The following is a 27,910-nucleotide window of genomic DNA, read 5'->3' as shown; positions in this document are numbered from 1 at the left end:
GTGAAGGTGCCAGGGCGAGGAGGGGACAGCTGCTGATCCAGCACTGGCTGTTGCTCCTGCTTGCTTTCTGCCTGCCAGCTGTGGTGGGAAGGAAGAGCTGGGGCAGAGGCTTCAGGGAGGCAGGAGGCAGAGCTGGCTCCAGCACAGCCACTCTGGAGGTGGAGTGTGACTCACACAGGCACATACAGGGGACTGTGGGCTGAGCCACTGGAACTGGTCCTGTCTGTGACTGGTTTGAAGCAATCCCTTCCTCCTGTAGAGAAGTGCCAAGGCTGGATACAGGGTGCAGCTTCAGAGTGCCCACAGCTTGATGTGGGCTTTCCTGGCAGAAGCCTGGAGGCTCTGCTAAGCCACAGGACTTGAATATTTGGGGTTTGATAATATTTTGTTGTTACTTTTAATAAAGCAGAATGTAACATGGTGGGATGCCTGGCTGTGAAGGTGGTTTGAACTCATATGTGTCACAATAGGTAGTTTCAGCAACACTGCTTGTGGGGCTTCTTGCATTGTGATTTGACTTTTTGGAGGTTTTTTTGAGAGGAGTGGAAAGTCCTAAGTGCTGTTCTCTTAAGAAATGCTTATGTTACTGCAAACAGCTGTGTCTCTGTCTCTAGAAAAAGTCTGAACAAGTTAGTATTAACCTTTTTGCCAAAGTGCTGCAGTAAAGCCACACATCATCTTAATCTCCCTTGAACTTCAAGTATCATCCACACAAAGATGTTTCAGTGGAGATGATTTACTGTACAAAAAGTTCCTGTTTTTTATATATGCTGCTTTTGCTAAAAGTTCTCCCATGTGTCCTCATATTTTAGGTAATCTTTGACAATCTGATGTTGAACCCAGTGTCCCAGTTATCACATACAATCCGTGAAAATACAGAAAACCTTGCTGAAAAAATGAAGTAAGTAACTTCTTGTCCTTGGCCTGAAATATTGTTTTGCTGGTGAGTTTGTTGACTTGCTACTTGTGGAAGATATTGTACTGTTGTCTTGGAAAGTTCTGTAATCAGGATACAAAGAATCTAGATGTAGGAAATTGTGTGTGTGTAGACAACCAGAGGTAATGCGATTATTTGGTATCCTCATATCTTTGGCCTTTGGAATTTTAATGCTGGATTTGCCTGTTGATGCCTTGACTTTGAAATGCTGCCTATGCAGGAGATACAGCAGAAAACTGGTGGATTGTCTCTTCATTCCTTTTCTGTACCAAGGCTCTTGTAAATATGCAATATGTTACTCAGCTTGTGAAATCTTTTCAAAGTTTGTTGTTGCTCTAGAGACATCAGAAGGAAGGACTTTGGATTGTTCCTAAATCAGCTGAAAGGAGCTTTGTGCAGCTGCTAATCCACTAATCTCTTTTGTTGCCACATCTTGTGATAATTAAGTCTTTTAAACAAGCAGGTTTTTGATGGCAGTTTTAAGATCTGCTCTACTTTTTGTGTTACAGGATTCTGTTTCAAAACTCAGAAAGGACCTGGGAGGAAATGGAGGCCAAAATCAATTCAGAAAATGAAGTGCCAATTCTGAAAACATCAAACAAAGTAAGTCCATGCAAATCAGTGAAATACTAAAGATTTGATTCATGAAAGCTTAGTAAGAAACCAAACCAACAATCTCAGACCCTTCTCAAATCCATTTCTGAAATGTCTGGTCCATTTTCATGTGTTGAACTGCTGACTTTTGTTACTGTTTGAAGCGTCACAAAGTGAGTTCCTTCTGTGGTTTTGTTTCACCAAACTCTTTCCCAGTTCCTTTGCAAATGATCTTCAAAGTCTGGGTCTCTTAACAGATGTTGAAGTTCAGGGTCATTAGGCCTCATTTAAACATTTACCAGAGGGTCACCTGCCATGTGGTTACCACAGCTTCAGTTGCAGACAGGTGTTTCTCATGAATGTTTGTTTTCTTCACCTGGAACTGTTTGATATTAGGGCAGTAAAAATCCACCTCAGGGTGCATTCACTCAGGTGATTCAGCTTCAAGATGGTGCTTGTGCTCTCATGACCTTTCATTGTCCTTGAAGGGGGATGGTCAGTAAGGATTTAAGTGCAGTGGTGGACCCAGTGAATATGATTAATACTAAACAACCTCATGGTAGACCTGTGTAGCTTGGTGCTGCAGCAGTATAAATGTGGCCAAATACCCTGTCTGGTCTAGGAGTTGAGTTTATAAATATCTTTGTGTATTTCATATTAAGGAGGAGTCTTTGTGCAGGTGTAGCATTGCATATGTAAAAGCCACTGTGGCTATGAATGGGGTGCTGTGGTAGCACTTGGTGACATGATGCAGAGCAGGCTCCCTGTGCACTGCCCAAATGCCCCCCAGTACAGCTTTTCTGGTAAATGAGCAATGGGCCTGGCTTTGAATCTTCTTGATCAGATAAGGCAGAAGCAGTAACACTAGATTCCTGTGTCAGTTGAGTACTTTGTTGCTTCATTTTCCATTCTGATGCTTTTGTTTCTAGGAAATCAGTTCCATCCTGAAGGAGCTCAGGCGAGTTCAAAAGCAGCTTGAAGGTTGGTCATCTAAAATATTCCTGTTGTCTCTCCAATGCCAGTAGAGTTGCACAAAATAAAGTATTGTTGACCTGATTGTCAGTGAAAGCTGAGAAAGGATGCAGAAGTTCAGGCTGTTACCACAGTGCTGTCTGATGAGTGCATAGGGAATTAACAGTAGATATGTCTTATACTGCCTGTTTTTAGGAAAATTTTTTGCTGTTGAAATGTAGAAGCTGTTGCTATGGAAATGCTTTGTTTGGGGTAATTAGCATATTCCCATAAGATAAAATGGTGCAGGACTGTTCTGATGAAATGATATTTAGCAGCTCTTTCAGCCAATAAGCTGTGCTGTGCTTTTTGGGCTTGAATTTTACACATAGATCTCTGCACTAGGAAAAGCAAGACAAGCTCTTGCATCATCTAAAAGCGTAGTAAGGGCATGTAAAAACATCCAGGCATTATTTTGGGCTCCTGCTAAAAGCTTGCCATTTGGCTGCTGCAGTTTGTCTTTCCCAATTTAAGCAGAGAGTCCGCATCTCTTCAGTCTGGGAGTGGTTTTGCTTGTTAAAGCTGTTTAGACCTGAAGGTACTAATGAGGAAAATAACCTGACTAAAATGAACAAAAGTATTGCTTACAGTTTTACTGCCTTCAAAATAAAGGCAGCAAACTTCTGTTTGGAAACTTTGCTGACTGCTGCTAATGTGTTTATGTCTCTTTTCTTTTTTGTTTTCCCCTAGTCATAAACGCTATCATTGACCCTACTGGAAACTTGGATATAGTTGCCAGTAACAAAGCATCTTCTGCTGCTAAACAATCTGCAGCCACTAAAGTCAGGACTGCTAACAATTCTGGGTCCACACTGGAGACTTTGTCCCTAGCACAGATGAGAAACTACGCTCAGAAATCGAACTGTGGGTCTTCTAGCTTACAAGATTCGAATTTCATTCCAGATGGAGAGAAATATGTGATCTGATACAATATTTTGTATTGCTGTTATACTGTAATCTACTGTTGCATTAGTATTGTGTATGAGTGGTTTGTGGACAGTTTGTGTGGAGCAGTTCTTTAGATTGCTGACATGTTGCACAAAAAAGAAAAATCTATGCTGTGAGGGTGAATGGAAAGTCTGTGTATGCCTTTTAAACAAGACTAGCACTGTGGAGCAGCACATACTCAGCACAGAGGCAAACTGATTTTTACAAAATGACTCATTTATTCTTCCAGTGTGCCATAAGAAAACAGGTTTTGCATATTTTCCATTCAGTACTGCTGAGGCTGAAGTGCTCTTGCATTGGCCTGTTTATAACTATTCAGTTGTAATGAGGTTCAATTTGAAAAAAAACCCACACTTTTTTGGTACAATATTTGTTTGGGTTTTATTTGATTTATTTTTTTAAGTGTATAAATGAAGCATTACAACTCTGTTGGAATCAACTTGCAAATCCAACAGAAGGATTGTGCAATATCATGGGTTTCTGAGAGAAACCCTTACTGCAGTTGTGTAAGATTTCCTTTCAGCAGTCATAAAAAAGCAACCACACTGAAGTTGTGCATCTGTTTCTCAGTCCAAAAACCAAAACAAGACAGAATAAACCCTTTTGTTTTTTCTCTTGGGAAAGTATAAAAGTTAATAATGGTACAAATGTAAAGACTACTGATACAGCTACTATTTTTGATTACCTTTCAGACCCAAACTTTGGGATAGGTACAAAAAGTTATATTTTACAATTTAGCTTGCCAAATTTTCATGATTTTGGTACAAATGCTGTCTTTAAGCTGCTTTTCTTTTTTAATTTAAATATGGTCTTTTCATAATGAGCTACAAATGCTCTTGGCTGGGCCAAAGACTAAGATGTTTGCAATTACCCAATTGCAAAGAAAACCATCTGTTCCAATGGCTCATGGAATAAACTCAATTACACAGTTGCTGTGAACTAGTGCAATCACTTGACAGCACTGAAAAAATAATGGCTTCAATGTAGCTCCACCTTTATGGCTAGTTCTGTTATGAGTTTTTTTTTTCAATGCAGAAGTGCTTGTGAAGGCCACCGTTGTGGTGTTCCTCAGAAACTATTCCACAGTGTCAAGCACTTGTATAGGTACATTTGGGATTTTTGTCTCTGGATTTAATTTTTGGTCTGTTATAATCCTAGAACACTAAGGATTGTGTACAGTCGTTTGAACAATTACTTATTTAACAAAAATTGGGGTTTATATTCTGTCTTTGTGTTAAACTGCAAAACACTAAGCAATTTTTGCTTAAGAGCAAAAATTTTGGTTTTGAGGGGATCTCTTCCAGATGTGTTTGCTCCCAGTTTTTTCTGTCTTGTATCGATTCCTTTTTCATTCTTCCAGGTCAACAAATAGTAATCAGGTAAAGAAATTCTTTTGTAGCTGTGGAGGATACATTTACTGGGAAAGGTGAGCAGATGAGTTCCACTTTGCCCTCATACAGTATGTAGTTTAACCAGTGAAAATGGTTTCCCAAGCTTGACTGCTTCTTGTGTGCTGACTCTATATTTTGGGGTGAGTAGTGGATTCCTTAGTTAGCTTCAGTAGTTACCTGAGCTTTTCTGCTAGGATGTTGTAACTGTGGGAACCTATTAAAATAACTTAAATAAATAGGGATGCTCACAAAGTGTTTAACCTTACTAGTGAAGAAGGTGATTGCTTTCCTGGTGGAGCCAGTGAGAGCTTTCCATCAATTTCAACAGAGACAAGATCGGTCCCAAAATGGGAGTATGTCAACACGTCATTAGTTTATTTTTGAGCCTGCAAGATGCTGGCTGGTAAATAGTAGGTGCAGATATCCTTCCAAGATTTCCAGTAGGCTATAAGCTCATCTGCTTGTGTGGAGATGCCCTTCCATGAAGAAATCTGCTGGATTTCACATAGATGAATGCAGAATAAAAAGAATTTGCCCTTGATGTTGTTCTGCCTGTAATATACGCACTATCTGAATGTGTTAATTCAGTCGTTGATTCTGATCTGTCTTTTCTTGAAATACCTGACTGTGTCCTTGGTGAATATCATAAGTGGTGGTATTGTTCCTGACATATGAGACACAATTTTTCAAGCCCTTCTTAGTTAGGGTTTGAACTGACCAGGTGCTACCCCAACTCACTAGGAGTCGAAGGACCTTCACAGATAAGGTGTTGCTGTTAGTTTCAGTTTTGCTGTAGAAACAAGTGAATTACTGACGTACATCTGACTTCTCTGATCATTTGTTATTTCCACGTCTTCATGGCTATGCGCAAGTGGATTCTGTTTCTCTGCAATGTGTCCTTGATGGGACTTCTGTTTACTTTCACTTGAAAATTGCTGATTCTTCTTTCGTTCTTGAACACATCAGGGAGGGATTTTTCTCCCTTGGTTGCTCTGTTCTGAACTAGAGAGAGCAAGCCCACAGACACCTTGCATCAGTTAAATCAACCTGCAAAATACAGTACCTCTTCAAGTGACTAATGAGGATGCAACAATCAGTGTCTCTTGATAATTTGGAAATGAGTGTGTGAAGGCAGGGAGGATGCACAGCTTGATTTGTTTTATTTGTGACTCAGCCAAACTGTAAAATGCTTCTGTGTCCTGACACAATGCTCATTCTTGGATCTTTGCATTTGAAAAGGTTTTGCTAGTCAACGATGAAACGCAACATATTTTTCCTTGTGTTCACTGCTTCTGAAGTACTGTGGTTTGCACTTGTCTGCTCCAGATAAGCCAAAGAGCTATCCACTCCTTTGCTGATTGTTGGTTTTTACAAGCAGTACTGTTTGCAGCCTTGGAACCATGCCTGTGTGACTCCAGTGTGAGCCTGCCCCATGTGTAGTGGTGTATCTGGGGGCCTGGGTCAGTGCACGGGATTCCTGCTGCTCCTGTGAGCTGTGGATGGGCCCTGCACTGAGCTGGGCTGGGGTGACACTGCCCTGTGTGTCACTCCTGGGCCACTTTGCTTTTGTGTGTTTTGTGTTTGACTAAAGCAATGTAATGAAGGGTGGGATTTTCGAAGTCTTGGGGAAGCAAGTGCTCAGATCCTTTTGGGTTTTCCATATGCTTTGGGTGCCTGATGCCCTGAGCACCTTCCAAAATCCCAGCCCTCAGCTCTTCCACTATACTTGAAAACTTTTCAGTTCAACGCTTTCAAATGTAAAATCCTGTTATTCTGTTCTGATGGTGTGAATGTAAATTCCTGTGAGGGTGTGTAGGAGCTTTGGGAGCGAGGACCCAGCTGGCTCTGTGGTGGTGTCATGTTGTGGTCATGCTCCAGGAGGAAAGAACGTCTGCATCATCATTGAGTATTTTAGTAAAGGTACAATTAGTGGAATGTTTACATACAGCCTACTGACAAAAAAAGGAGACAAAAAGAAAAAGTGTAAAGTATTTAAGTGCAAGACTCTACTAGTTTTTTCTTGTTTTGCAGATCACACTAGCTATTTTTGAAGTTGGTAAATGTGTATAACTTTTGCAAAGACCAGACAGAACTACCTGTTCACTTTCAATGTGCCCCGTGCTGAATTGTGCCTATTTCACTCTCTGCTGTTGTTATGCTGCTGATTCTGCTGTTCTGAACTGTTCACTGGATCATTCCATTTGCATGCAACACAAATGCAAGCTGAGCTGTCTGAGAGTAAAGCTGAAACACGTTTGTATAACTTGAATCGATTAATGACTTTCTCTTTTCCACGCCCTCTTGAAATGCTGTGTATAATTTTGATTTGTTTCTTCTGCCCTGATTTCTTTCCACTTTTGGTTTGTTGTGTTTTTTTTTGAACGGTAATTTATTTTTGTTTGGATTATAGGCAGTATCTGTACATTTTGTTTCAAGGTGATATTGTGGATGTCTTTAAAAACCAAATTGTTATTTTATATAATTTTATCATAAAGTTGCTCTAATAAATCATTCTTTTATCATGTGACAGTGATGCTGCATTTTGTGCATTAATTTGGAGGAGGACGTGTGTTTGGTGGACGGATTGTTTCAACTGCCTGCTCTCACTGGGTGTTAAGTGCAGTAAAATGACAGAATTGTCAACATCTGGAGACTGGGAGCACGACTGGATCAGTCCTGTGACACCTGTGGCTGGGTAGATCCCTCTCCAAAGAGCAGGAGTCCCTTATTCACCCAGAACCTCCAGGGTTTAAGTCCCTAAGTCCCTTTAACATGAAGGCAGCACATCTCAGTATTGTATGGTGATACTTTATTTAATTTTTAGTGCTGTTTTGTTTCATTGCCATGATTAATATGGTGGTTGAATCCAGCCTGGAAGTGATCATTCCCCAGGAGGTATTTGATTGCAGGTACATTATTAGGCTTTTTTTTTTTGTCTCACCTTAGATATATATATATATATATATTGCTTTTGTGTCTGTGAAATAGTTTTTGTTGTTTTCCTTCATTCCACCAGTGTCCTCCTGCCCTCCTGCAGTTCTGTCTGAGCTTTGCATCCGTCCTGGCACTTTGGAAATAATGTTAATTCCTCCTTCTCTGCACTGCCTTCAGCCTCCCCCACCCTGCCTGGTGCCACGTGGGACTCTGCATTAGCCCAGCTCCTGCAGGAAGCAGAACACATGCAGCTGATAAAAACATGGCTTTGTTTGCCTGCAATAACTAAAACAGAAAGAGGAAGAAAATACTAGTCCCTAACTAGAATCACTGGGAGATTTTCCATCTCCTGGTTACCTTTCCATCAGATACTTGTATATGGAAGTCTTTTAAATTTAAAAGTTTTAGGGAGGGATTTTGTGTTTAAAAAACCAATAGATCAGGCTTCTCTTAAAAAGCCTTCTGAAGCTTTGTGTGTGCTGTGTCTGCAGAGGTTTCTGTATTGCCTACAATGCAGGGCTGCATTACACACTGACAATGTTGCCTCTCCCCAGGCTTCCCTGACAGTACAGAGCGGTGTTTGAGTTGGGATGCTGTGCAAAGGGCCCTTTTGAAATCAATAGTGCACCTACTTCATTAATTTTTAACAGTTTGTCTGAATAAACATAAGAGGCAGTGGAACTGTAGCCAAAACTATTTGCAACATAATGAAAGCTGCTAGAATTGAAAAATAAAGGATAGATGGGAAAAGTAATGATCTCCTCTGTGCATCTTCCTGCTGAGCCTTCAGTTGCAAGCCTGGCTCTCCACCATCCTCAGCTGCTTTGGGAAATAGAGCCTGGTTTTCCATGTGTGCGCAGCAGGGAACACCAGAACACTTTGCCTTGAGCAGGGCTTCAGGATTTTTTCTCAGAACAAACCTTTTAATTCTTTGGAGGAGACAGGTTCTCTTTTTTGGCTGTTGTGTGAAGATCCAGCAGTAGACCCTCATCTGCTGGGTTCTGCCCTTGTGATGGTGTGACAGCACCGTGTCTGTCTCAGCAAGGGCATCCTTGGGCTGTGAAGAGCAAAGCCCTGCTGGTCATAGATGGGGTTGGTGGGAGGCAGCAGTGGGCAGCTTGCCTGCAGGGATGTTCCTTTCCTTAAAGGAATGCAACCATTTGGATGCAACCCTGCAAAGACTCTGAGCACCAGGGCACAGGAGCCCTCCCATGCAGTTTCCTAGAAAAGGTGTTACTGCAGTGGGTTGGCTGCTGAGCTCTCAGTGATGTGGGCTGAGCAAGAGAAGCCAAGAACAATGAGTGTAAGAAAGTAGGACTCATTAGGACTCTACCCTGATTAAGCCTTTTCTCCTCTGAACAGAAATACTGGAAATACTGTACTTGCCAAAATAGTTGGTGCCAGAAAGGGTGTGTTCAACACTAAATGCTCCTGACAACATTCGGATCAGGAAAAAAAACCCACCAAAACCCACAAAATATAGCATCCACCTGGCACCTTCAGACACTTCCCAAGCAGGAGATCCAGAGGTTTGGGTGAGGTTTGGTTTCAGCAACAGCAATAACCACAGAGATAAGAGGAGTATAATTTTTATAATAGAAAATACGTTCAACACAGCATACACTGAGGTATTTTCCTAATACTTACAACTCATCTTTCCCGGGTGTGGCTGGAGGGTGAGTGCTACAAAAGATGAGTGACAAGACTGAGACAGCAAAGGACTCTGCAATCTCTTCTGCTATATGAATCACAGCTTTACTTGTTTTCCCCTGAAATATTTTTCTAAACAAAACATGGCTGGCAGGCATAGACTATTTAATTTTAGGCTGAATAAAATAATTCCAAATAAGTTATATATTTCAAGTTAAATGTTTCAAGCGTATGATCACGTATCTTAGTGAATTTATTGAATATTTTAAAAAAGTGGAAACTGAGTGAATCTTTAAAAATAGTTCCAAACAAATCACAATTTTATTTAGACTTTGAAATTTTCCTGTGGCTTGTCAGCTGAATCACTTCCCAGTTCTAAACCTGAAATAATTTCTTTTGGGTCCCACCCCCCCCCTTCACCAGCTAATTTAAGTATACAATCTCTTGGCACAAAGTATAAATAGAACATTTTTCTTTTCAAGTGTGCAGATCTTGACTATTCCTGCCTCCCATCCTTCTGTCAGCTGTTGGTGTTTGGAGCCCAGCCTTGTTCCCATGAAACAGAAAGTGTAGTTTTGTAGTAATCTCTGCAGTGTATGATGTTTTTGTCTATAATTAGCTCTCAGAGATGAGAATGCATTAAACTGGCAGTTTCTCCTTAGCAAACTCCCACACAGGCAGAAAAAGCTCCTCCACTGTATCTTTTAATGCACCCTATAACAAACTGGAAGTCCGGGCATGATTTTTAGAGGGATTATGTTAACCACAGAATGCCACCCAACCATACAGCAAGAGGTGCATTTATTCTGTGTGGGATGGTGGCAAGTCAGCCAGAGCAACTGGTAGAAGGAACCTTGTCTAAGAGATGGGGAAGAGGAAGAATAAGGAAAATTTCCAGTTTGCTCTGAAACTTGCTATTCTTTTTTATCTTTCCTCCCCCCAGCTGCATGAATTGGTCAAATAGAACCATAAACCCTCTTCCATCCTGAAGCTGTCATAGCTACAACACTGATAGTAAGATCAGAAATGCAGAATGGGTGGGCTGGTATGTGAGGTCAGATGAGAAGGAAACCAGGATTTTGCAAGCTGGAGTGGAGGAGGACAGTGGAATTTATCAGTGCTGCAAGTGGCTAGAGAGCTGACAAAGAGGAGAAATACAGAGCATTCCTTTTCCTGGAACCTGCTCTTCCTCTGATACAACCCTCTTCAACTGAACTTGTGATATTGGAGAAATAAGTGATAAATCCTGAATTTCGTAAAAAGGTGCTACTGCCTGTGTGGTTTGATCCCAAAGTCAGTGGGAGCTTTTGTGACTTATGCTGACGTAGTTCATGCCAGGATTTCAGTCCTGCACACAAACAGGCGCTTAGCTGAAATATTTAGTTGGAATGCTCAGCCTCTGAAGTCATCTGAGGGCCAGGGACATTTCCTGGGGGTGATTTGGACCTTTAGCAGGGGTGGCTTTCTGGAGCTCTTTTCATTGGTTGCAGATCCTGCCTCCAGCTTTCTGGTAACTTGGCTCTACAGGGACAGCAGCAGCCTTTGCTTTGTTTTTGAGTCCTGTTGTAAAGCCAGAGATTTGGGATGGCTCCCATGATAAGTGATCTGTGCACAGCAGTAAATTCAGGAGTGAGGTGTCCTATCTGCTCCACTCATTACTTTTTGGGCTTCTTTGACTTCATGCTTGTGTTTTGGTCTTGAGGGAAGCAGAGGACTCATGGCACTTGCAGTTTCCCAGGGAAATCCCTCCTTCTGTTGTACCAAACCTATCCTCTGGCTCCTTATTTTTTGCCTCTTCAGCAGCTTAATACAAGCTGTGCTAAAGCCTCGTGTTCCAAGCTTTCTCTCCACTGAGTCTTTACAGCATCCTTCCTCTGGCACTGCACTAGGGAACTGCATCCTTGGGTTCAGTAGGAACAACAGGCTGCCTGGAGGAAAACAGCAGCATTCCCAGAAGGATTTGTGTCAGCTGAGGTGCAGCCTTTGGATTTTTATAGAAGGCATAATTTCTTAGAAGCTGCCCCCAGCTCTGTCAGATATAACCCCTCAAGAGCATCACTGCAAATTCCAAATGCCATTTGTTCAAGACAAGGGCTGCCTTGTTGCAAAGGAGCTGCCTTGCCCCCTTGTGTTTGTCCAAGCACGACTGAGCAGGGAAGTGCTTTCAAGAAAAACTTTGTAGAGAGGTTGTTTTGGAGGGTTGGTTTATCTGCTCAAAATGAAGATTCTGGTTAAGAACAATGCAGTGAAAATAGAGCCATGTTTGGGCTGCTAAGAGCACCAGAGCCAAGCAGTCCTTCTAACCAGAGTCTTCTCATGTTGATGTGGACTCTGAGTTTCCACCACTGAGTGGGAGCTTTGCCATCCAACAGAGCAGGTTATGGCAAACATGTGAAGACCAGGACCCAGAGTTTAAGAACTGGCTCACAACAACTGGAGGACAACTTAGTACGCTGTCAGTACACATTGTGAAACTCAGTGTCTAAGAGGAAGTGATCTACAGCAGGAGGGGAAAAACCAGAAGAACCCTAAACAAATGTGCTGACAGAGCATGAATATTGCCTTTTGTACACAAGGCTGGGAGAAACATCAGAGTTCAGGGGGACATCCACACAGCAGAAGACCTTCCAGGATGGTAAGTACCTTTGTCTTCATCTTGAGAGAGCTGGGGGGTGGCCATGGAGAGATGAATGCACCTTGTTCATCTGAGGAACTTCAAACAGCTCCTGGGGAGCATCTGGTGTAGTGAAAAATCACATTCTTGTGTTTGAAGTTCAAAGTCTGGCACAATTTGTTGGTGGTGAAGAAAAGAAGTACCAAGAGGTATTTTGGAGACTAAGAGAAAGTAACCTTAATGTTATAAAGAGCAGTGCCCTGTGGGTACTGAGCAGACAGGCACTAGCTGGTGGTGCCCCAGCCTGTGAAGCAATGTTAAGCAGTGCTTATATTCATTGCTCTTGGATGAACTTCATTCAGTCATTGAAACTGGCAGCTGGTAGAGCCCTGAAAGCTTCAAGGGAGCTGTAGTTAATTGCTGACTAGATACAACATTATTCTTAGGAATTCTGGTTGTGTCTGAATTAAACTCTGTTGGAGCAGTTCTCACGACTTCTGTACAGGTGGGATTTCAACCCATCACCAGTTAAAAACATTAAGAAGGGCATTGTTTCAACAGAATGGTAGGTGATTCTATCACAGCACATAAGAAATCTGTTTACCTTCATATTTTAAGAAAAACGCTGCTTTTGGAAGACATTTTGTAACTGTTGCTGAAAAAGAGAAGTGAAACAAGTTGTTTTGGTAAGCTCCATCCATCTGAGGCCATCATGTGGCTCTAATAGCACTGAAACCTGTAGTTTTTTGCCAAGACACTTCCTGGGCCACCAGATGGGACTTCAGGAGCCAGAGGGACAAGGGAGACAGAGGGACACCTCTCAGCTCCAGTTCTGTGATGAAAAGCACTCGTGGTGGCTGTTTGTTCCTGGCCAGCCCAGCTGACTGGGACAGCTGTGCCAAAGCCACAAGCTGTGGAGTGTGACCTGCAGCCTCAGTGGGCTCTCCTGGCCCAGCCTGAAGGGCTGCTGCTCTTTGTCAGACACCTTTCTCCTCCTCCTCCTCCTTTAAAATACCTTTTTCTCACTTTCTACCCAACTCTTTCACATCTTCACTCTTGCTCTCTCTTCCCTTTCTTCCCACTAAAATTTCTGTGTTGGGATGTGACCACTTCCTCTCATGTGTGTTGCTGTCACACGTTTCTCTGTGTGGTGGGTTATATCCCCCCATCTGCTTGGGCTGTCAGCTCTTTGGGGTAAGACAGTGCGTTTTTATATTGTGCTAAAAACATGAACTGGGTTTTCAGAGGTATGGGAATGGCCAACTGTCTTTCACTGCTGGCAGCCACTCCATTTCTCCAGGGCTGGGAGAATGGATGTTTACCTGCCAGCATTTGTAACTATTTCTAGTGGAAAAGCTTGCAGCTGAGCCTGGGGCAGCAAAAGGAAGTGACAGTGAAAAGTGTGAGTAAAACTACTTTGAGAAGTGGGCCCTGCCATAGTGATCACAGCTGATAACAACAAACAGGTCCTGAAATGGAAACAGGGCTTTCTTCTATGCAGCTCCAGTGTGCTTTTAAGCAGGAGTGTTTGTACCTTTTCTTCCCTCTCCACCTCCTTCATCTTCGTCATTCTCTCTTGTCTGCTCTTTCACCACAGGCCCTCCCTTTCCACATCCCTCCCTGCATTCCCTGTCACTGTTTCAGACCCACCTCCCTTGTCTTCCAAGACATCCTCCCCGCCTTTGGTTCAGCCCCACCAGTACCTGTGAGCTGAGGAAGCCTCTGGGGCTGTGTCCACCCCCTGCCTGTTCCATGCAGCCACAGCATCCACACAGAAAGGTGGAGTGGGCAGGAGCTAGAAGCAGCAGGGAATGTGTATGGCCGTGCTGCTTTATTGCTGGGAGGGCAGACACTGTAAGCCCACCCAGTTCAGGTGACAACAGCTGTGAACACACGCCAAGATGGATGGGACAAGCCTGGCAGGATCCTTGCTATGTAAAATTTTTTGAGTGTGGCCACCCAGAGAGCAATCCACATCCAGTACCACTGCAGCATGTTCACCCTCCAGGCTACAAAAGCCCAGTGGCTCAGGGGTCAGAAGCAGTAGTTCAGGGACTGGACAGGTGGAGGCATCATCTGGTAGCTCCTTCTGAGATCTGCTGTACCCCAGGATCTGCTTCTTGCTTCGAGAATGGAAAGTGTCATCAGGCACCGTGGGGTAAATTCACCTCTGCCAATGCAGGGATGATTCATGACCCACTGGGTATGTGTCAAGTTTTTGAGAAGGTAAAACAGGCAAGTGCCAACTCCCCCTGTCTGGCCATCTGCAGTCATATTGGCATATTTTGGTACTTGCTCTTATGGTTGCCTTCTGCTGGTGATAACAAAAGATTGGAGAAATACTGCCTGAGAAGGAAGATAACTTATTTTCTAGAGTTACGACTGCAATGGGGGAGAAGGGGAGTTTGTATTTCAGCCTGGTCCCTGTCCCATTAACAGAGTCACTTCTGGAAGAGACACTGACATTGAAGACAACTCACAGGCACAGGAAGAGAGCAGAAGCACAGAGCCACACGCAGGATGAGACTGATGCTGCACACTATCACCCACTGCTTCTGCATTTAATTACTGCTTGTTGGCAAATATGTTTGCTTGCAACACGACAAAAGTGGGTGTTGAAGGATGGCTGGAAGAGGCAGTGATGCAGCTGTTTGCACATTAATTACTGCAGGGATTTTTGTGTGTAGACAGCACTGGGGAAAAACAGTGGGGACATATCTCTCTGTCACTTTGGAATCTGTTAGTGCCACTCAAGACCCATAATACAGGGAGGATGTTGCACAGATCCATACTCAAATCTCAGAGCACTGTGTAAAGCAGTGGCAGTAACCTGCACTTTTTGTCTGTAATTGGCTGTACACAAATGTTGTCATAAAGCTTTATTTTTCCCTTTGCATACATTTCTGTTTTTCAGATTATGAAAAAAGCATTAAAAACATCCCTGATGTTTAATGAGTCCTCCAGCATGAAATTAGGCGTGAACAATCAAAAAGACGTCAAAACGGTAATTATTGGGATACACCACATTTGCTTACAAGAGCTGAGATTGTGCTGACATTTCTGAAAAGAAATAACAGGTTAAGAATGATTTTATTGGCCATTTTAGAGAACTGTGTAGGTTTCAATCCCATTTGTAAACAAGTGAGTGACAAAACCCTCATTGATTTATCCGGTAGACTGATCAAACCTTGCCCAGAGGGAGTACTGTGGAGATAAATCCTGCAGCTCCGTCTGGCTCAGGACAAGGAAACCACACTTGTACAAACAGCCCCGCTTCCACCACTGGCACAGCACTTATTCATGTATTCATGTATTCATTTATTCAGATGCCCAGAGTACCTGGACATCACAGTATGTAGCATGGTGACAGCCATGATGTGACTTTAAAATAGATTTCTTACCTTAGAACTGTCTTCTAAAACCTGAGTCTTGCTAATGCGTTCATGTGATGAAATGTGGAACTGTTAAAAATGGATGAGATTTTTTTTTGTGGTAAGGTGAAGTACGAGCCAGAGGGCAAAAATGTAAGTAGATAGCTTAAAGATGATTATTTTATTCAAATCACTGCCTGAAATCTATGTCAGCACTGTAGATTTTGAGAAAAGCAGAGAAGATTAAAAGCAAGAAGCTTTATCCACATAGAAACTGAAACTGAAATTTTTAGAGGCAAGTGGTTTCTGTATGGTTTTCCCATGTGCCCTTTTGGGAGCTCAGATTTATGGCTACAGCCTCATGACCACCCCCAGACTCGATTCTCCTGCCTGGAAGCTCAGAAGCTCAGCTCTGAAGTCCATGTTGCCTATCACAGGCTGGTGGGTGGTTCCAGCTCCCACAAATTGCCATGGGGAGCCAGCCAGGATAAGTACTGGGGGGATAGATCTGCCTGTGTGGCTGTTTGTCTTTTCCTGCTTGGTACAGGGCAGCATTAAGAGCCTGGTGCTGTAATTTTTTTAGTATGTGAGTGGCTGGACTGCAGATCTGAAGCTACCAGGTAGCCAGGCTATTTTTTTTTTTTTTTTAATCTACATTCAGGAAAAAAAATGAATGCGCAGCAAAAGGGAAATGAAACTAACTCACCACACTAGAACAACATGGGAATACTGTGCACATGGATAAATGAGATTTGTGTAGTTTCAATTAAGGGAGGTTTAAGACAAAACCAGAACGTGTTCAGAAACCTCAAAATGTCTTTCTGCCTCTGACACTTTCTGAACTGTTTTTTCTCCCCTGACAACACAAACTTCCTTTTTATAGTAATGTTTGGCTTAATCTCGCAGCTAATCTTGTGTTAGAAATTTCCCTATTTTGATTTTGGTAGAAATTTTGTTGAACATCCATTGGTCCTGTAATAAAATAAAGCTAATCAATGTCAAATTAATCACAAAACCTGAGAAAAACCCAATTGATATGTTGGCACAAAAAAAATTCAACCAAAAAATGGAACTAAAATCATGGTCTTCACATAAACCAACACCAGTCTATTTCCAAATTTTCTTCCCCCCTCCCCCCCCCATTTGCAATTTATTTGATCATATCTCCTTTCCAGCATGTTTGTTCCACTTGATTCTCTGATTTCAAGATTTCGTGAAATTTCAGGAAGTTCTTCCTTTCAGGAAGGGAATGAAATATTGCCATTTCAATGAGGATCAATTGGGCAAGATTTGGTCCAATTCCCTGCATCTCATGTCATCCCATTGGCTTTTATTGTTTTCACTTAGGTTCAGAATTTTCTCTTTTGTTTTTTAGCAGTTCCTTCAATTTATTCTCCTGTCTCTTTGTTTACCTTTCTTCCCTGATTTTGGGGTTTCAATGTGAATAATTTTAGCAAGTTTTGGTCCTTCTCACTGCACTCCATTTGAGTTTAAAGAGACCTTTTAAATGTCATCTAATCCAACAACCCTGCAGAGAGAAGGGATATCCTCAAGTAGATCAGGTTGCTCAGGTTGTCCAGCAGACCTTGAACAGTTATTCCTCACTTTCAGTGCTGCACCTAAGAACACTGTCTGTCAGTAGCTGCAAACAGATCTATTCAAAGATTGTGATTTATTCACCTGCACAGGAATGTGCACCTGCACATTCACCTGCAGTCATCCATCAGCTGGTGCATCAATGTCTTGGTGACCACTTAAATCTTCTCCTCTGTGGGTTCTGTTCCAGTTTCAAATCTTTGGGGCAATTCTGACGTTTGGTCTTGTCCTGATGGCTTTTTACTTCCTGAGTATGGACAGCACAGCTGATGCTCACAGAGAAGAAGCAGTAGTTGTCAGCATTTACAGAAATGTGCAGGAGGAAGGACTGTACAGAGATCTCCCAGAGGAAGAAGGACTCTATGGAGATCTCCCAAGAACCACAATAACTGAGGAAGGCACCAACAGATGCAATGACTCCTGCAGGTGAGTCAGGTTAGAAGGCACATGGAGAAGTCATCACAGGTGGAGAAATAGTTACAGTACTGATAATATCAGCATGGGTTTTATTCTCTTCCCACTGTATCACAAGTGATGAAGCACCACTAATTTGGGAAGAGCGGGGGTGCTGTTTAGGCACTGGGTGATTGGAGGTGCCTGCTGTGAGGGGCAGTAGGGGCAGTGTCACAGCTCCTCTCCCAGTCCTGTGCTTGTGTGTTCATCTCAGCTCGGTTCCTCCTCTGCCCCCTCCAGCCAGACTCCTTCTGTGGCAGCAGTGGGAGGCAGCAGAGTGACCAGCTGGCAGAGCAGCCTTTCCCAGAGGCTGGAGGGGCAGGGAATGTCTGTGCTGGGAGAGGGTGAACAGGGTACCCTAGCAACATCCAGCTATGGGGGATTGCTTTTCTCCACATCTTGGGCATGGAAAAATAAAAAGCTCAGAATGGATACTGAGAAGCCATTCTGCTGAATTTGGGAGGTTGCTGTACAACAATATAAGCCTGGCTACAAAAATTAGGGGTAGAGAACACTGCCAGCCTCTTTGTGCAGCTAACCTTGTTTGCTGTGGAGGTTGACACCCAGCAAGGCCAACTGTGCAGCCTGACTTGGTGTCCTGTTGGGGTCACAGTCAGTTGCCTCACAATACATAATTGCCATTCCAGCTTTGAACTCGTGGAAAATGTTCCTTATGACTTACCCTTCGAGATAAACAGCACCGCAGCCAAACCCTTGTACCAAGCCTGGACGAGACTGCTTGATCTAGCCCAGGAAAAAGTGCACGTGGCTTCTTTCTACTGGTCTCTTACTGGGAAGGATATCGGTGTCAATGACTCCTCTTCCAAGCAGGTAAGGTAAAATCAACAGCAAGCTCGTCTGTGGTTGTTTTTCCTCATGCCCATGTGGTAGAGGGCAGACTGGCTGTGTGGTCTGTCTCCCAGAGACATTGCTTAACTCCTCCTGCAAATCCAGGAAGATTTTCCATGCTGTTCTGAAGCAACACTCCAGCCTTCCTCCTTTAGTCAAGTTAGGCTGAAATAAGTGAAATTTCTGACCTTCTTTGTGCTGGGGTTCTTCAAAGGAAGTACCCATTAGTAATACTGCACTTGCATATATCTCACTACACCTTCTGTAACAAATTAAAAAAAAAAACCAATTTCCCACACAGGGTGAAGATATTCTGCAGAGGTTTGAGAGGTTACTCGCAGAGAATGTCTCTTTGTATATTGCAGCAAGTTCACCAAGTCTGGCTACAAAATCAAGAGACCTTGAGCTTTTAGAGGAAAAAGGTAATTATTTCCTTTCAGTGATCCACTCACAGCTTCTGTATTGCAAAAAGGCATCCGTGGAAACCTGGTTTCCAAGGCCTGTTCTGATGTGGTGCTTAAATGGATTCACAGGACAAGCCCCATCTGCTCACCAGTTCATGCTTTCTTTCTGTGTTGCATGCTCTTTAGGATCTTCTGAAAGTTCACATTTTGCTTTTTTTTTTTTTTTCCGAGTTACTGTGTTCCCAGGAATGAGTGCTTGTGAATTTTGGTAGTTGTTACTGCCTGCAAGAGTCAGACATGCAGATGTGTTCTGGCTGTTGAGGAATCATCTCCATGCTGTACCTAAACTCTTTTTTCCCCTCTCCATCTTTCTTCAGGGGCTCATGTGAAAAAGATTGATTTTGGACATCTGACAGGAGGAGTGCTGCATAGCAAATTCTGGATAGTAGACATGAAACACATATTTATTGGTAGTGCAAACATGGACTGGAGATCTTTGTCTCAGGTAATGTCTGCTCCTGTGTGTTCAAAAATCTGGGGGAAAATTCATGTCCTAGCAGATAACAGAGAAAAATCATAATTATGTAAAATATTGTCAGAGCAGAAGAAACAGCAAAGAAACCCCTGGGGGTGGCTCCTTCTGGGGCTGTGACACAGCTTGCTCTCTCTGCAGGTGAAAGAGTTTGGTGCTGTGATGTATAACTGCAGCTGCTTGGCTCAAGACCTCTGGAAAACATTTAGGACCTACTGGGATGTTGGATACCCTAATGCTACCATCCCAATCCCTTGGCCTCTTAATTATTCAACCCACATTAATAATCGTCGGCCTCTGGAAGTAGAATTTAATGGAATATTGACAGAAACCTATTTTTCCGTAAGTATGTTTGAAAATAACACGGCAGAGTGTAAACTGTTTAAGGATTGACCAGGAAAGTTTCTTCAGCAGTCCTCCTCAGTTGCCTGTGTTCCAGGTGGATAATGATTTGTTCCTTAGGTTTCTCTGGAACTATTCAAAGGGTAGGGATAAACCCAGCATAAGCTGTCAAATTGTACGGCAGGAACAGCATGCAGGTCTCTTTTAATCACCTGTAGCCTCAATACATCAATAAGTATCTGACCCAGCAGGATATGGAAGGCATGAGGAAAGATGGTGGTCCATCTCAAGTGCTTGGATATTTTAATGAAAATTTGACAGCTCTAAACATAAATAAGTTTAAAAAATAATTTAAAAAATTAAATCACTGATCTATGTGTTCTCTTTCTTTCTTTCTTTCTTTTTTTTTTTTTTTACAGGCTTCCCCTCCAGCATTTTGTCCAGAAGGTCGCACCCATGACCTCTATGCTATACTCAGTATTATCAGACAGGCACAGAAGTTTGTTTATGTTTCTGTTATGGAGTATTTCCCTACCAGCCGCTTTGTTAATCCAAAAAGGTACAATTTCAATCCTGAGCAAATCAGCTACTTGTACTATTTAAAGAAAAAACAAAGCATGATTCCCCTCCTTCTGCAATGAAAATATTCAGAATGGAGAGAGGCTTTGCTCTGCATTCACAACCATCCCACAGACTGTGCCTCCCAGGTACCAAGGGACAGGAAGAGAGGAAACAGCCTCAAGTTGTGCCAGGGGAGGTTTAGATTGGATATTAGGAAGAAGAAATTAATGGAAAGGGTTGTCAGGTATTGGAATAGAATACCAGGGAATTGGTGGAGCCACCATCCCTGGAAATGTTTAAAATTTCTGTGGCTATGGTACTTGAATACATGGTTTAGTGGTGAACATGGTGCTGGTGCTGGGCTGAGAGTCAGCCTTGATAATCTTAAAGGTCTTTTCCAGAACCTAACAATTCTAGGATTCTGTGATTCCAGTCCTGATGCTGCAGGAAGGATGATTACCAATACCTGTGTGCTTTGGTGCTGTTTTGGAGCACACTCCTGTGCTTGCTCTACACACAGCAGAAAAGCTGTGAAATGTCATATGAGGAACAGTCAGGTCCAGTGTCCTCCAAAATTCAACACAGCAGCTTTATGAATTGAGAGAGGAAAGGGAACACCAGAAATATATCTGACATCAGATTTTTCAGAAAAAACCATTGCTGTGCTCTCCTTTCTTGCTCCCATTTTTATTTCTTGATGTCCTTTACTTCTGAAGAGCCTTGACTTCCTGCTCTATTTTCTGCTTGATGCACTTGAACAGTAGTTTAGAGGGTGGTTCTTGACTCTCCTGACCTTTGCAGTGAGAGCTGAAGCAGCCTCTAAAAGAAACTTTGGGGTTTTTTGTTTGTTTGGGGGTTGGTGGTTTTTTGTTGCCGTTGTTGAGGGGTTTTGTTGTTGTTGTTGTTGTTTGGGGTTTTTGTTTTGTTTTTAATAATTCCATCTAAGTTCCAGCGGCAGCTTCAGAGGTAAGGTGATAGTGGTGATCTGGACTAATCACAGAATCATAGAATGGTTTGGGCTGCAGAGCATCTCATTCCTCCCCTCCTGTGCCATGGGCAGGGACACCTTTCACTAGACCTGGCTGCTCAAAGCCCCATCCAGCCTGGCCTTGAGCCTGAGCGTGGTGAACCACTGCCCTGGTCCCAGAGACTGCCGAGGCTACAGCAGAACTCTGCACATGAACCCAAACCTGAGCAGCACAGAAAACCTTCTGTCATGGGGCAGCACTAAGACTCCCAAATCCTCTTAGATATGCTTGAATTGGGATGTTTATATGCAACCAAGTGCTCTGAATTATCTGCTTACAACATTTCTGAGTTTTCCAACCAGCTAAATAATCTGAGAAAGAAGTTCAAGTGCAAGAACTATGTACAAGATTTCTTGTTGAATAGGGTAAGCTCTAGGCTGCCATTTAGCCAGAATGATACCATGCATTGTGTCCCTCTGCCACAACTATATAAAGCCTCTGTTGTTCAGCTGAGGCATAGGTGTGTTATGGGGAAGATTTTAGGATAATAGAGAGATGCAGATAATTCCACTGTCCAAGAAACAAAATCTCAAGACTAGCCTCTACTTGGAGGCTATGTTTAATAAATCAAACACCTCAGAAGATTTTCAGTTTATATGTAATACAATTGAGTATGTGGGTTTCTTGTCTTCTGAGAACCCACTCATCTTTCTGGGGATAAGTTCCCAGAAAGTCTCTTTCCTCCCTTAGGACTGAGTACATTAATACTCCTTATTCTTCATCTGAAGGCTTAATCCACAGTTTGTGACATCTAGGGCTGATCAGATGCAAACAAGGGTTTGAAAGGCCCAGGGAAAGTGGCACAGGGCCTCAGGCTATCTCCACAGCAACCAGCTGTAGTGCCATGAATTGAAGCTGATTAGTTCAGGTTAGGTTCCTCCAGCAGCTGAGGCAGAGGGAACAAAGATGCTGTCTAATGTCTGAGTGTTAATCAACTAGAAACTGATATATTTTAAAAATTGAAACCATTCAAAACTTGCATTTCAAATAGCATGATTTTCCAAGCTGTTCAGGATCTATAAGTCAAGCCTGAGCCTCAGAGCATGTGACCAGGCCATTGATTGCAATAGGACGATGCACGGGGGAGGATCAGAGAATCCAGGCCTTTGTACACAAGACCAAAAGGATTAAGTTAGGCAAATTAATTCGTCATTGCTCGTGGGACTGTGAGCAAATGCTGCACCTCTCTCTGAATCAGCCCTCCAATCTGTACTAAACATGCTCGTCTCCCTCCGTGCAGCATTTGTTAGGATCTATGCAATGAAAATGCCACGTGGGTGTTTGGAGTTACCAGCCCTGGGATGCACATTGTCCAGCTCTCAGTGTTGTGTAGCTGGGTGAAGGATGTTAAAAATGTTCCCTATAGCTACAGCCAACACAAGTGTCAGGAAAATGGATTTTCCCATGTTCAGGGAACATGGAGAGCACAGCTGTGTCCATTACCTTGGGTACACACAATGAGAACAGGGAGGGGCAGGGAGGGATAGAGTCTGCCCATGCTGGCTGATGGCACAGGATCTCTGCAGACACTGGAAACAGTCTCCAGGGGTCTGAAAAATGGTTCTGCAAAATGGTTCTTAGACTTTCCTCTGGGCTCTGCACTGCCCTTTTACTCTGTGCTGTATGAACTGGCTTTACCTTGGAGCTGCTATTGTTATCTTCAGTTTCCCAAGGAGATAAGCATGGTGGCACCATGCTATGTGTGTATCTGTGTATGTGCACTTTACTAAGCTTTAAACTGTTTGATGAATTTCACCTCAGTTTGGCAGAGTCTGGAGGTCTCAAAACACATTCTGTGAAAAGAATGGACTTGGTAGAAGGCAGAAACCTTGTTTATACCTCCAGGGAAGCTACAAGTGCTTCACTTCCTAGACATCACAAATCCCATCTGCACATCATAGTCTCAGTTCAACTTCACAGCTTTCTAGTGAACTGTTTAAAAAAAATATCCCTTTTTGCACCCACCTGGTTTTCTGCAGGTACTGGCCAGCCATTGACAATGCCCTGAGACGAGCGGCTTTCAACCACAGAGTGCAGGTCCGGCTCCTGGTCAGCTGCTGGGCGTACACTGACCCAGCCATGCTCCACTACCTGAGGTCCCTGCGTGCTCTCAACAACCCACACGCCCACATCAGTGTCGACGTGGTATGAATAAGAAACCTGATTTTGGGAAGAGAGCTTGAGGATACGGTCCCACACTGATTTCTGAGAACAAGCTGCTGTTTGTGTGTACAAACGTTGGCTTTTAGAGAAGCAGGTTGTCTGGTTTTGCAGTGACTGCTTCACATTTTAGGCCCAATAGATAATCTTTGAGGAAGCAGCTATTTCAAGCTACTAGTGATATCAGGTATGTGCCTGGCTGTGGCACTTGAGACATTATCCAGGCAGCTGCTTTTGCTGAGCATTGTGACAGTAACAGTTTATATGATAACTTAGTGCTCCTCTCAGAGACCTTTTCCTGCACGGAATATGTTAAATCAGTCTAATTGGTATCAGTTTTTTTAAAACTGAGAACTCTGCTGTCTGCCTATACAGATAGATCTGTTCTTGAACACTAAATATTGCACACAGGCCATAGGCATTAGGCTGGAATGCATCAGGTGGAGTGGGGATGGTGTGGATGCTCCCAATATTATGTAGAGAAAATGACAGAGAAATATCACAGAAGGAGGAGTGCTTTCAGAAAAAAAAATTTTAAAAAAAGGAAATGTAGATTTTGGTAGGAATTAACACAAAAACTTAGGCATTAGAGTTGCCTACAGTACCCCTTGTGTCTGTGATCAGCCCATTCTCACACAAAATAAGAGCAGCAATCAGTGGTAAATGCAGTCTATTAAACAGCTGCCTAAAACTGCATTTAATTGTCTGCCCTGTAATGATAATAGCTGTGCCACTAATGGAACATTGTGAGGCAAACACTATCTGTATCTGATCTTAATTGCTTATCCAGTTTTATGTATAGTGGAAGTATTATTTGCTAGTTTTCTTGGATAGGAGTAAAATCTCTTTTATGGTCTATTCAATAACAGAGTGCAGTATGTTCTCTTTTGTTCTTCCCACACTTTTCTATTCTTTGAAACTATAGGAAACATGCACTGTCCAATCATGATGTCTGTTCCTCACTCTAGTATTTGTGTTAATATTTTTAATTCCTCTCCCTCCAGAAACTCTTCATTGTTCCTGTTCTCAATCACACAAACATTCCTCATGGGAGAGTGAATCACAACAAATACATGGTCACTGATAAAGTAGCCTACATCGGTACGTATTCCATTATTCCAAATACTTACAGTATCTCCAGATCTACTGGACTGAGACTGAGATAGGATCAGCTGCAATACCAAAAACCACCTCATTTTGCCATATAGAGCAAAGTCTGTCCTAGGTAAAGAAGTACAGATGTGAAGGGAAGAAAATAATGTAGGTCAAGTTCAGTAAGAGACGATTTCATATGATTGTGAACCATTAGGAGCAGAGCATGACAAAGCTGAGTGCACAGCCTGTGACAAGAGCAGTGGGAATTTCACAGCCTGTGTGCTCAGAATGACACAGGGATAGCTGGTGCTCCTGTATATAACATTATAGTGCTTCAATAAAAAGGAACTTCTGGGAGGAATTAATTCTATGCACTGTTTGTTGAACAGAACTCTAGGAAAGGAAATGAGAAAACAGTAATGTCAACTGTATGCTATTCCTGAAAGCCAGGATGTTTACATTTCATTCTTTTATTAGGAACCTTCACAAAAGGAGACGTGAAAGTGCTCTGTCATTTCAGCCAGCTCATCCTCCCAGAAATACACATCAGCAAATAGCCTGATCTTCCAGCTGGCTGAGGGTTTACAGCTCCAATTGCCTTCAATGCTTTAAAAACTTCTTTTATACTTGAAGGCAGATGTGCAGATGATTTGTTTTCATGCCTAAGCACCTTCTGAAATTGACAGATTTTTCTGGCTAAGGTGATCATGAGGGGAAGTGTGTAAGTGATAAAATGTGTGTTGCTCACAGTGCTTGATGTTCTGAATTGAGCTGGCTTTGGAGAAGAGCCCAAGACAATGTCTGCAGCTGGATTTCCAGCTTTGCCTGGTTTAGAAGAGGCTTTGCATGTCAAGCTCCGAGCAGCTCCCAAGGGTTTATTGATCAGGAGTCCACTTTCTCCTTTTGTTTTCCTTTAACAAGTGAAGAGAATTAAGTAAATTAAAGACTAAACACTAAAAGCCATGTCAAACACTGGCTTTACTTCTCTTAATACTCAAATATTGCACTTTATTACCATGTTTATGAGTAGATTTGTACATCCTGTCACAGGCTGTAATGAATCAGAAGGTTGTGAACCTTCAGGGTTGCAGTTAATACCAAGTTTTCAAAACCTGAGGTCTGGCATAAGGAGGAGGTGACCTGATTTTTGCTGCCTCATTGGTCCTAATGAGATTTGCAGTCATAGTGCAAATCAACAAAGCCCAGAGATCAAACGGAACACTGGGAAATGAATGTTTTCTAATCAGCTACTTTTCCATTGCATAGGGACTTCCAATTGGTCAGAAAACTACTTCACTGATACAGCTGGAGTGGGACTAATTATCAAACAGAATTCGACCAATCTGCAAAGAAGGCAACGACCTGTCCAGGAACAGATGAAAGATCTTTTTGAGCGAGACTGGAATTCCAAATATGCAGTGAATCTGGAAGATGTGCAGGGACAGAAAGACTGTAACTGGGATGGAGACCCTGAAGTGAATTGAAATGTGCACTTAAAATAGAAACAAAAAAAAAAAAAAGTATTTGAATCTTGTTCACGTGCAAATCAAGGAACTCTTCTTTTTGTCTTCATCAGAGAAATCACTTCATTGTAGCACCCTTATTGGTGACATGAGAATTTGTGATAGCTGACTTTACCTGCAAAACTACTAGTCAGTGTGTGATGTTTGATTTTTTTGTGTGATTACCTCATTGCAGAGTTAATGAAATGCTTACAATGTTGTATGACAAGCTGTCTGGCACTAAAGCAAACATCAGAGACACAGATCATTATTGCTCTGCTATTCTATCTTTAGAAACTATGTATTTCAACCTAAAATTCCATTAGTAATGTTTGTTTACATGTGTTTAAAAATTTTTAATAAACTCCTGGCCACCTTCACATTTCAGCCATGTATATGATCACCTACAACAGCAAGGGCAGATTTTTAAAAGCATTTAGAAATTAGAGATACAGGAATGGTTGAAGAAATTAGAGGTTAGCTGTTTCTAAGTGTTGAGGGTAGCTGCTAGAGATAAATGCCTGGGATTTAAACTTTGGGGCCAGTTTCCAACTCAGCTGCCCTGGAACCCCGAGTGTCTGGGGGTGTTTGGATGTCTGTGTGTCAGTCTTGTGCAGCAAGCAGGATGGGGAGCATGACAAAGCTGCTACATGGGTGCTGTTGTAGCTGGGGCATGCCACCTGCACTGTGGGCAGTGCTCGGAGAGGCTCCTTGCCCCTTCTGGGCCACCTGGTGCTGGCCCTGAGCACTGTATTGTCCCTGGGCTGCCCTTCCTCCTGCAGTCACTCAGGAACCACAGCTCTGAGCCACCTGGTCCCCGATATCTGTATCTACCACAGCTCTGCCCTGGGTGACTTTCTGAGGTGACAGGAAAGGAGAGCAGGGCTCGTGCTCCAGCTGTGAGTGACACTGGGCTGGAGCTCCATGAGCCTTGCCAGGGCTGTGCATACACAAAAATCCCCATACAAATAAGGACTTTCAGAGATTACCCCCATCAATGTTCAATTTTTTTTGTTTCCAGGCTTCTCCTTAGCTATCTCTTCAGACTCTTCCAAGATTCCTTAAAGTATCTTATCCATCATTACAAATCAATGCTTCTTGTTACTGTGGCAGATTTGCTAAGACGTACAGATATTGTTGAAATTTTGGGAGTATTCACATACATGCCAAAATATTGAGGAAATGCAGGTGCTTTTCGTGCTCTCACCCCCTGTTTCTTTACTAGAGTTAGCTTGAAAATCTTTGTGAGACGTTACATCTTCATCCAACAAAGCAGTTTTCTGTAGAGGAGCGCATTCCTCTAGATGGCACTCCAAGCTGTGTTTTCTGTTTTGGCAGGCCTAGCTATTGCAGGAGTAAAAAGAAAACTTCCTTCTCTTCTAGTCAGGAGCTCAAATCTGACAGTGCTGGATTAGTCATTCCGTGGGACAGCGTTTCTGGACAAGGTGGCAGAATTTTTCTTATGGCCAAATAAAGGTGGGTTAAGGTTGGGCTTTTAAAAGAAAAATGGATGCTTAGGAGAGTGCTGTTCTATTTTCTCTACTGACTTCACTGATGGTTTTCCTCTACATATGGGAAGGTGAGGGTGGAGTTTACAATACAATGAGCTAGATCTAAGAGGAACTTGGGAGTATTTCCCTGGTTTCTTGTGAGACTTTTGAAGCCTGTTCATACCTTGATTCTTATTTACTTGTTTTCTGTTAGACATGCAAATTATAACCAGGCTTTGAGTCTCAATTCTTTTCTATTTATGAAACAGGGTTAATAATAGTCCTTATCCAATAATCTCTTACTTATCTCTTTTGTTTAGATTGTGATTTCTCCAAGCTAAGGACTGTACCAAATGTATCCTGGGTCCTCCAGTGTCATTTATTAGCATCATCCTTGGGCAGATTGGCTATTAGAAAAAGGTTCTTCACCCAAAGGGTGGCTGGGCAG

At 42.6% G+C, this 27,910-nt stretch overlaps 2 protein-coding genes and 1 long non-coding RNA gene across 11 annotated transcripts in view; 2 read left to right on the top strand and 1 right to left on the bottom strand.

Moving 5' to 3' along the window:
• CEP170B (centrosomal protein 170B) overlaps window positions 1-7,408 on the top strand; it is a 57,928-nt gene extending 50,520 nt beyond the window's left edge. For all 9 annotated transcript variants that reach the window (XM_064423139.1, XM_064423138.1, XM_064423134.1 and 6 more), the window contains 4 exons: window positions 813-901; window positions 1,447-1,540; window positions 2,461-2,512; window positions 3,233-7,408. In XM_064423139.1, the coding sequence (XP_064279209.1) occupies window positions 813-901; window positions 1,447-1,540; window positions 2,461-2,512; window positions 3,233-3,468 (471 nt within the window). In that variant the 3' untranslated portion in view covers window positions 3,469-7,408. The remainder of the gene's footprint in view (window positions 1-812; window positions 902-1,446; window positions 1,541-2,460; window positions 2,513-3,232) is intronic.
• Window positions 7,409-11,930: 4,522 nt separating this feature from the next.
• Window positions 11,931-26,352, top strand: PLD4 (phospholipase D family member 4). Its single transcript, XM_064423130.1, has 11 exons — window positions 11,931-12,100; window positions 14,994-15,083; window positions 17,237-17,472; window positions 18,147-18,330; window positions 18,650-18,770; window positions 19,130-19,257; window positions 19,426-19,626; window positions 20,046-20,185; window positions 23,195-23,360; window positions 24,380-24,476; window positions 25,737-26,352. Exons 1-11 carry the CDS (start codon window positions 12,017-12,019, stop codon window positions 25,952-25,954), a joined length of 1,665 nt encoding a protein of 554 aa, XP_064279200.1. The 5' UTR covers window positions 11,931-12,016; the 3' UTR covers window positions 25,955-26,352.
• Window positions 15,609-17,292, bottom strand: LOC135302562 (uncharacterized). Its single transcript, XR_010364159.1, has 2 exons — window positions 17,161-17,292; window positions 15,609-17,069 (listed from the first exon to the last, which is right to left on the bottom strand). It is a non-coding gene; the product is annotated as an uncharacterized LOC135302562 (long non-coding RNA).
• Window positions 26,353-27,910: the final 1,558 nt, after the last annotated feature.

Source organism: Passer domesticus, chromosome 6 (genome assembly GCF_036417665.1).
Source record: "Passer domesticus isolate bPasDom1 chromosome 6, bPasDom1.hap1, whole genome shotgun sequence".
Classification (NCBI taxonomy): Eukaryota; Metazoa; Chordata; class Aves; order Passeriformes; family Passeridae; genus Passer; species Passer domesticus.
The sequence above is the reverse complement of the archived record's forward strand: the minus strand, read 5'-3'. Positions and strand labels throughout refer to the sequence as shown.

Bases quoted from the DNA above. Each gene is read 5' to 3' on its own strand.
- PLD4 (XM_064423130.1), top strand. From the start codon at position 12,017: ATGAATATTGCCTTTTGTACACAAGGCTGGGAGAAACATCAGAGTTCA. The intron at 20,186-23,194 runs GTACAATTTCAA...GGTTTTCTGCAG, and splicing joins CGCTTTGTTAATCCAAAAAG to GTACTGGCCAGCCATTGACA. The intron at 23,361-24,379 runs GTATGAATAAGA...CTCTCCCTCCAG, and splicing joins CCCACATCAGTGTCGACGTG to AAACTCTTCATTGTTCCTGT.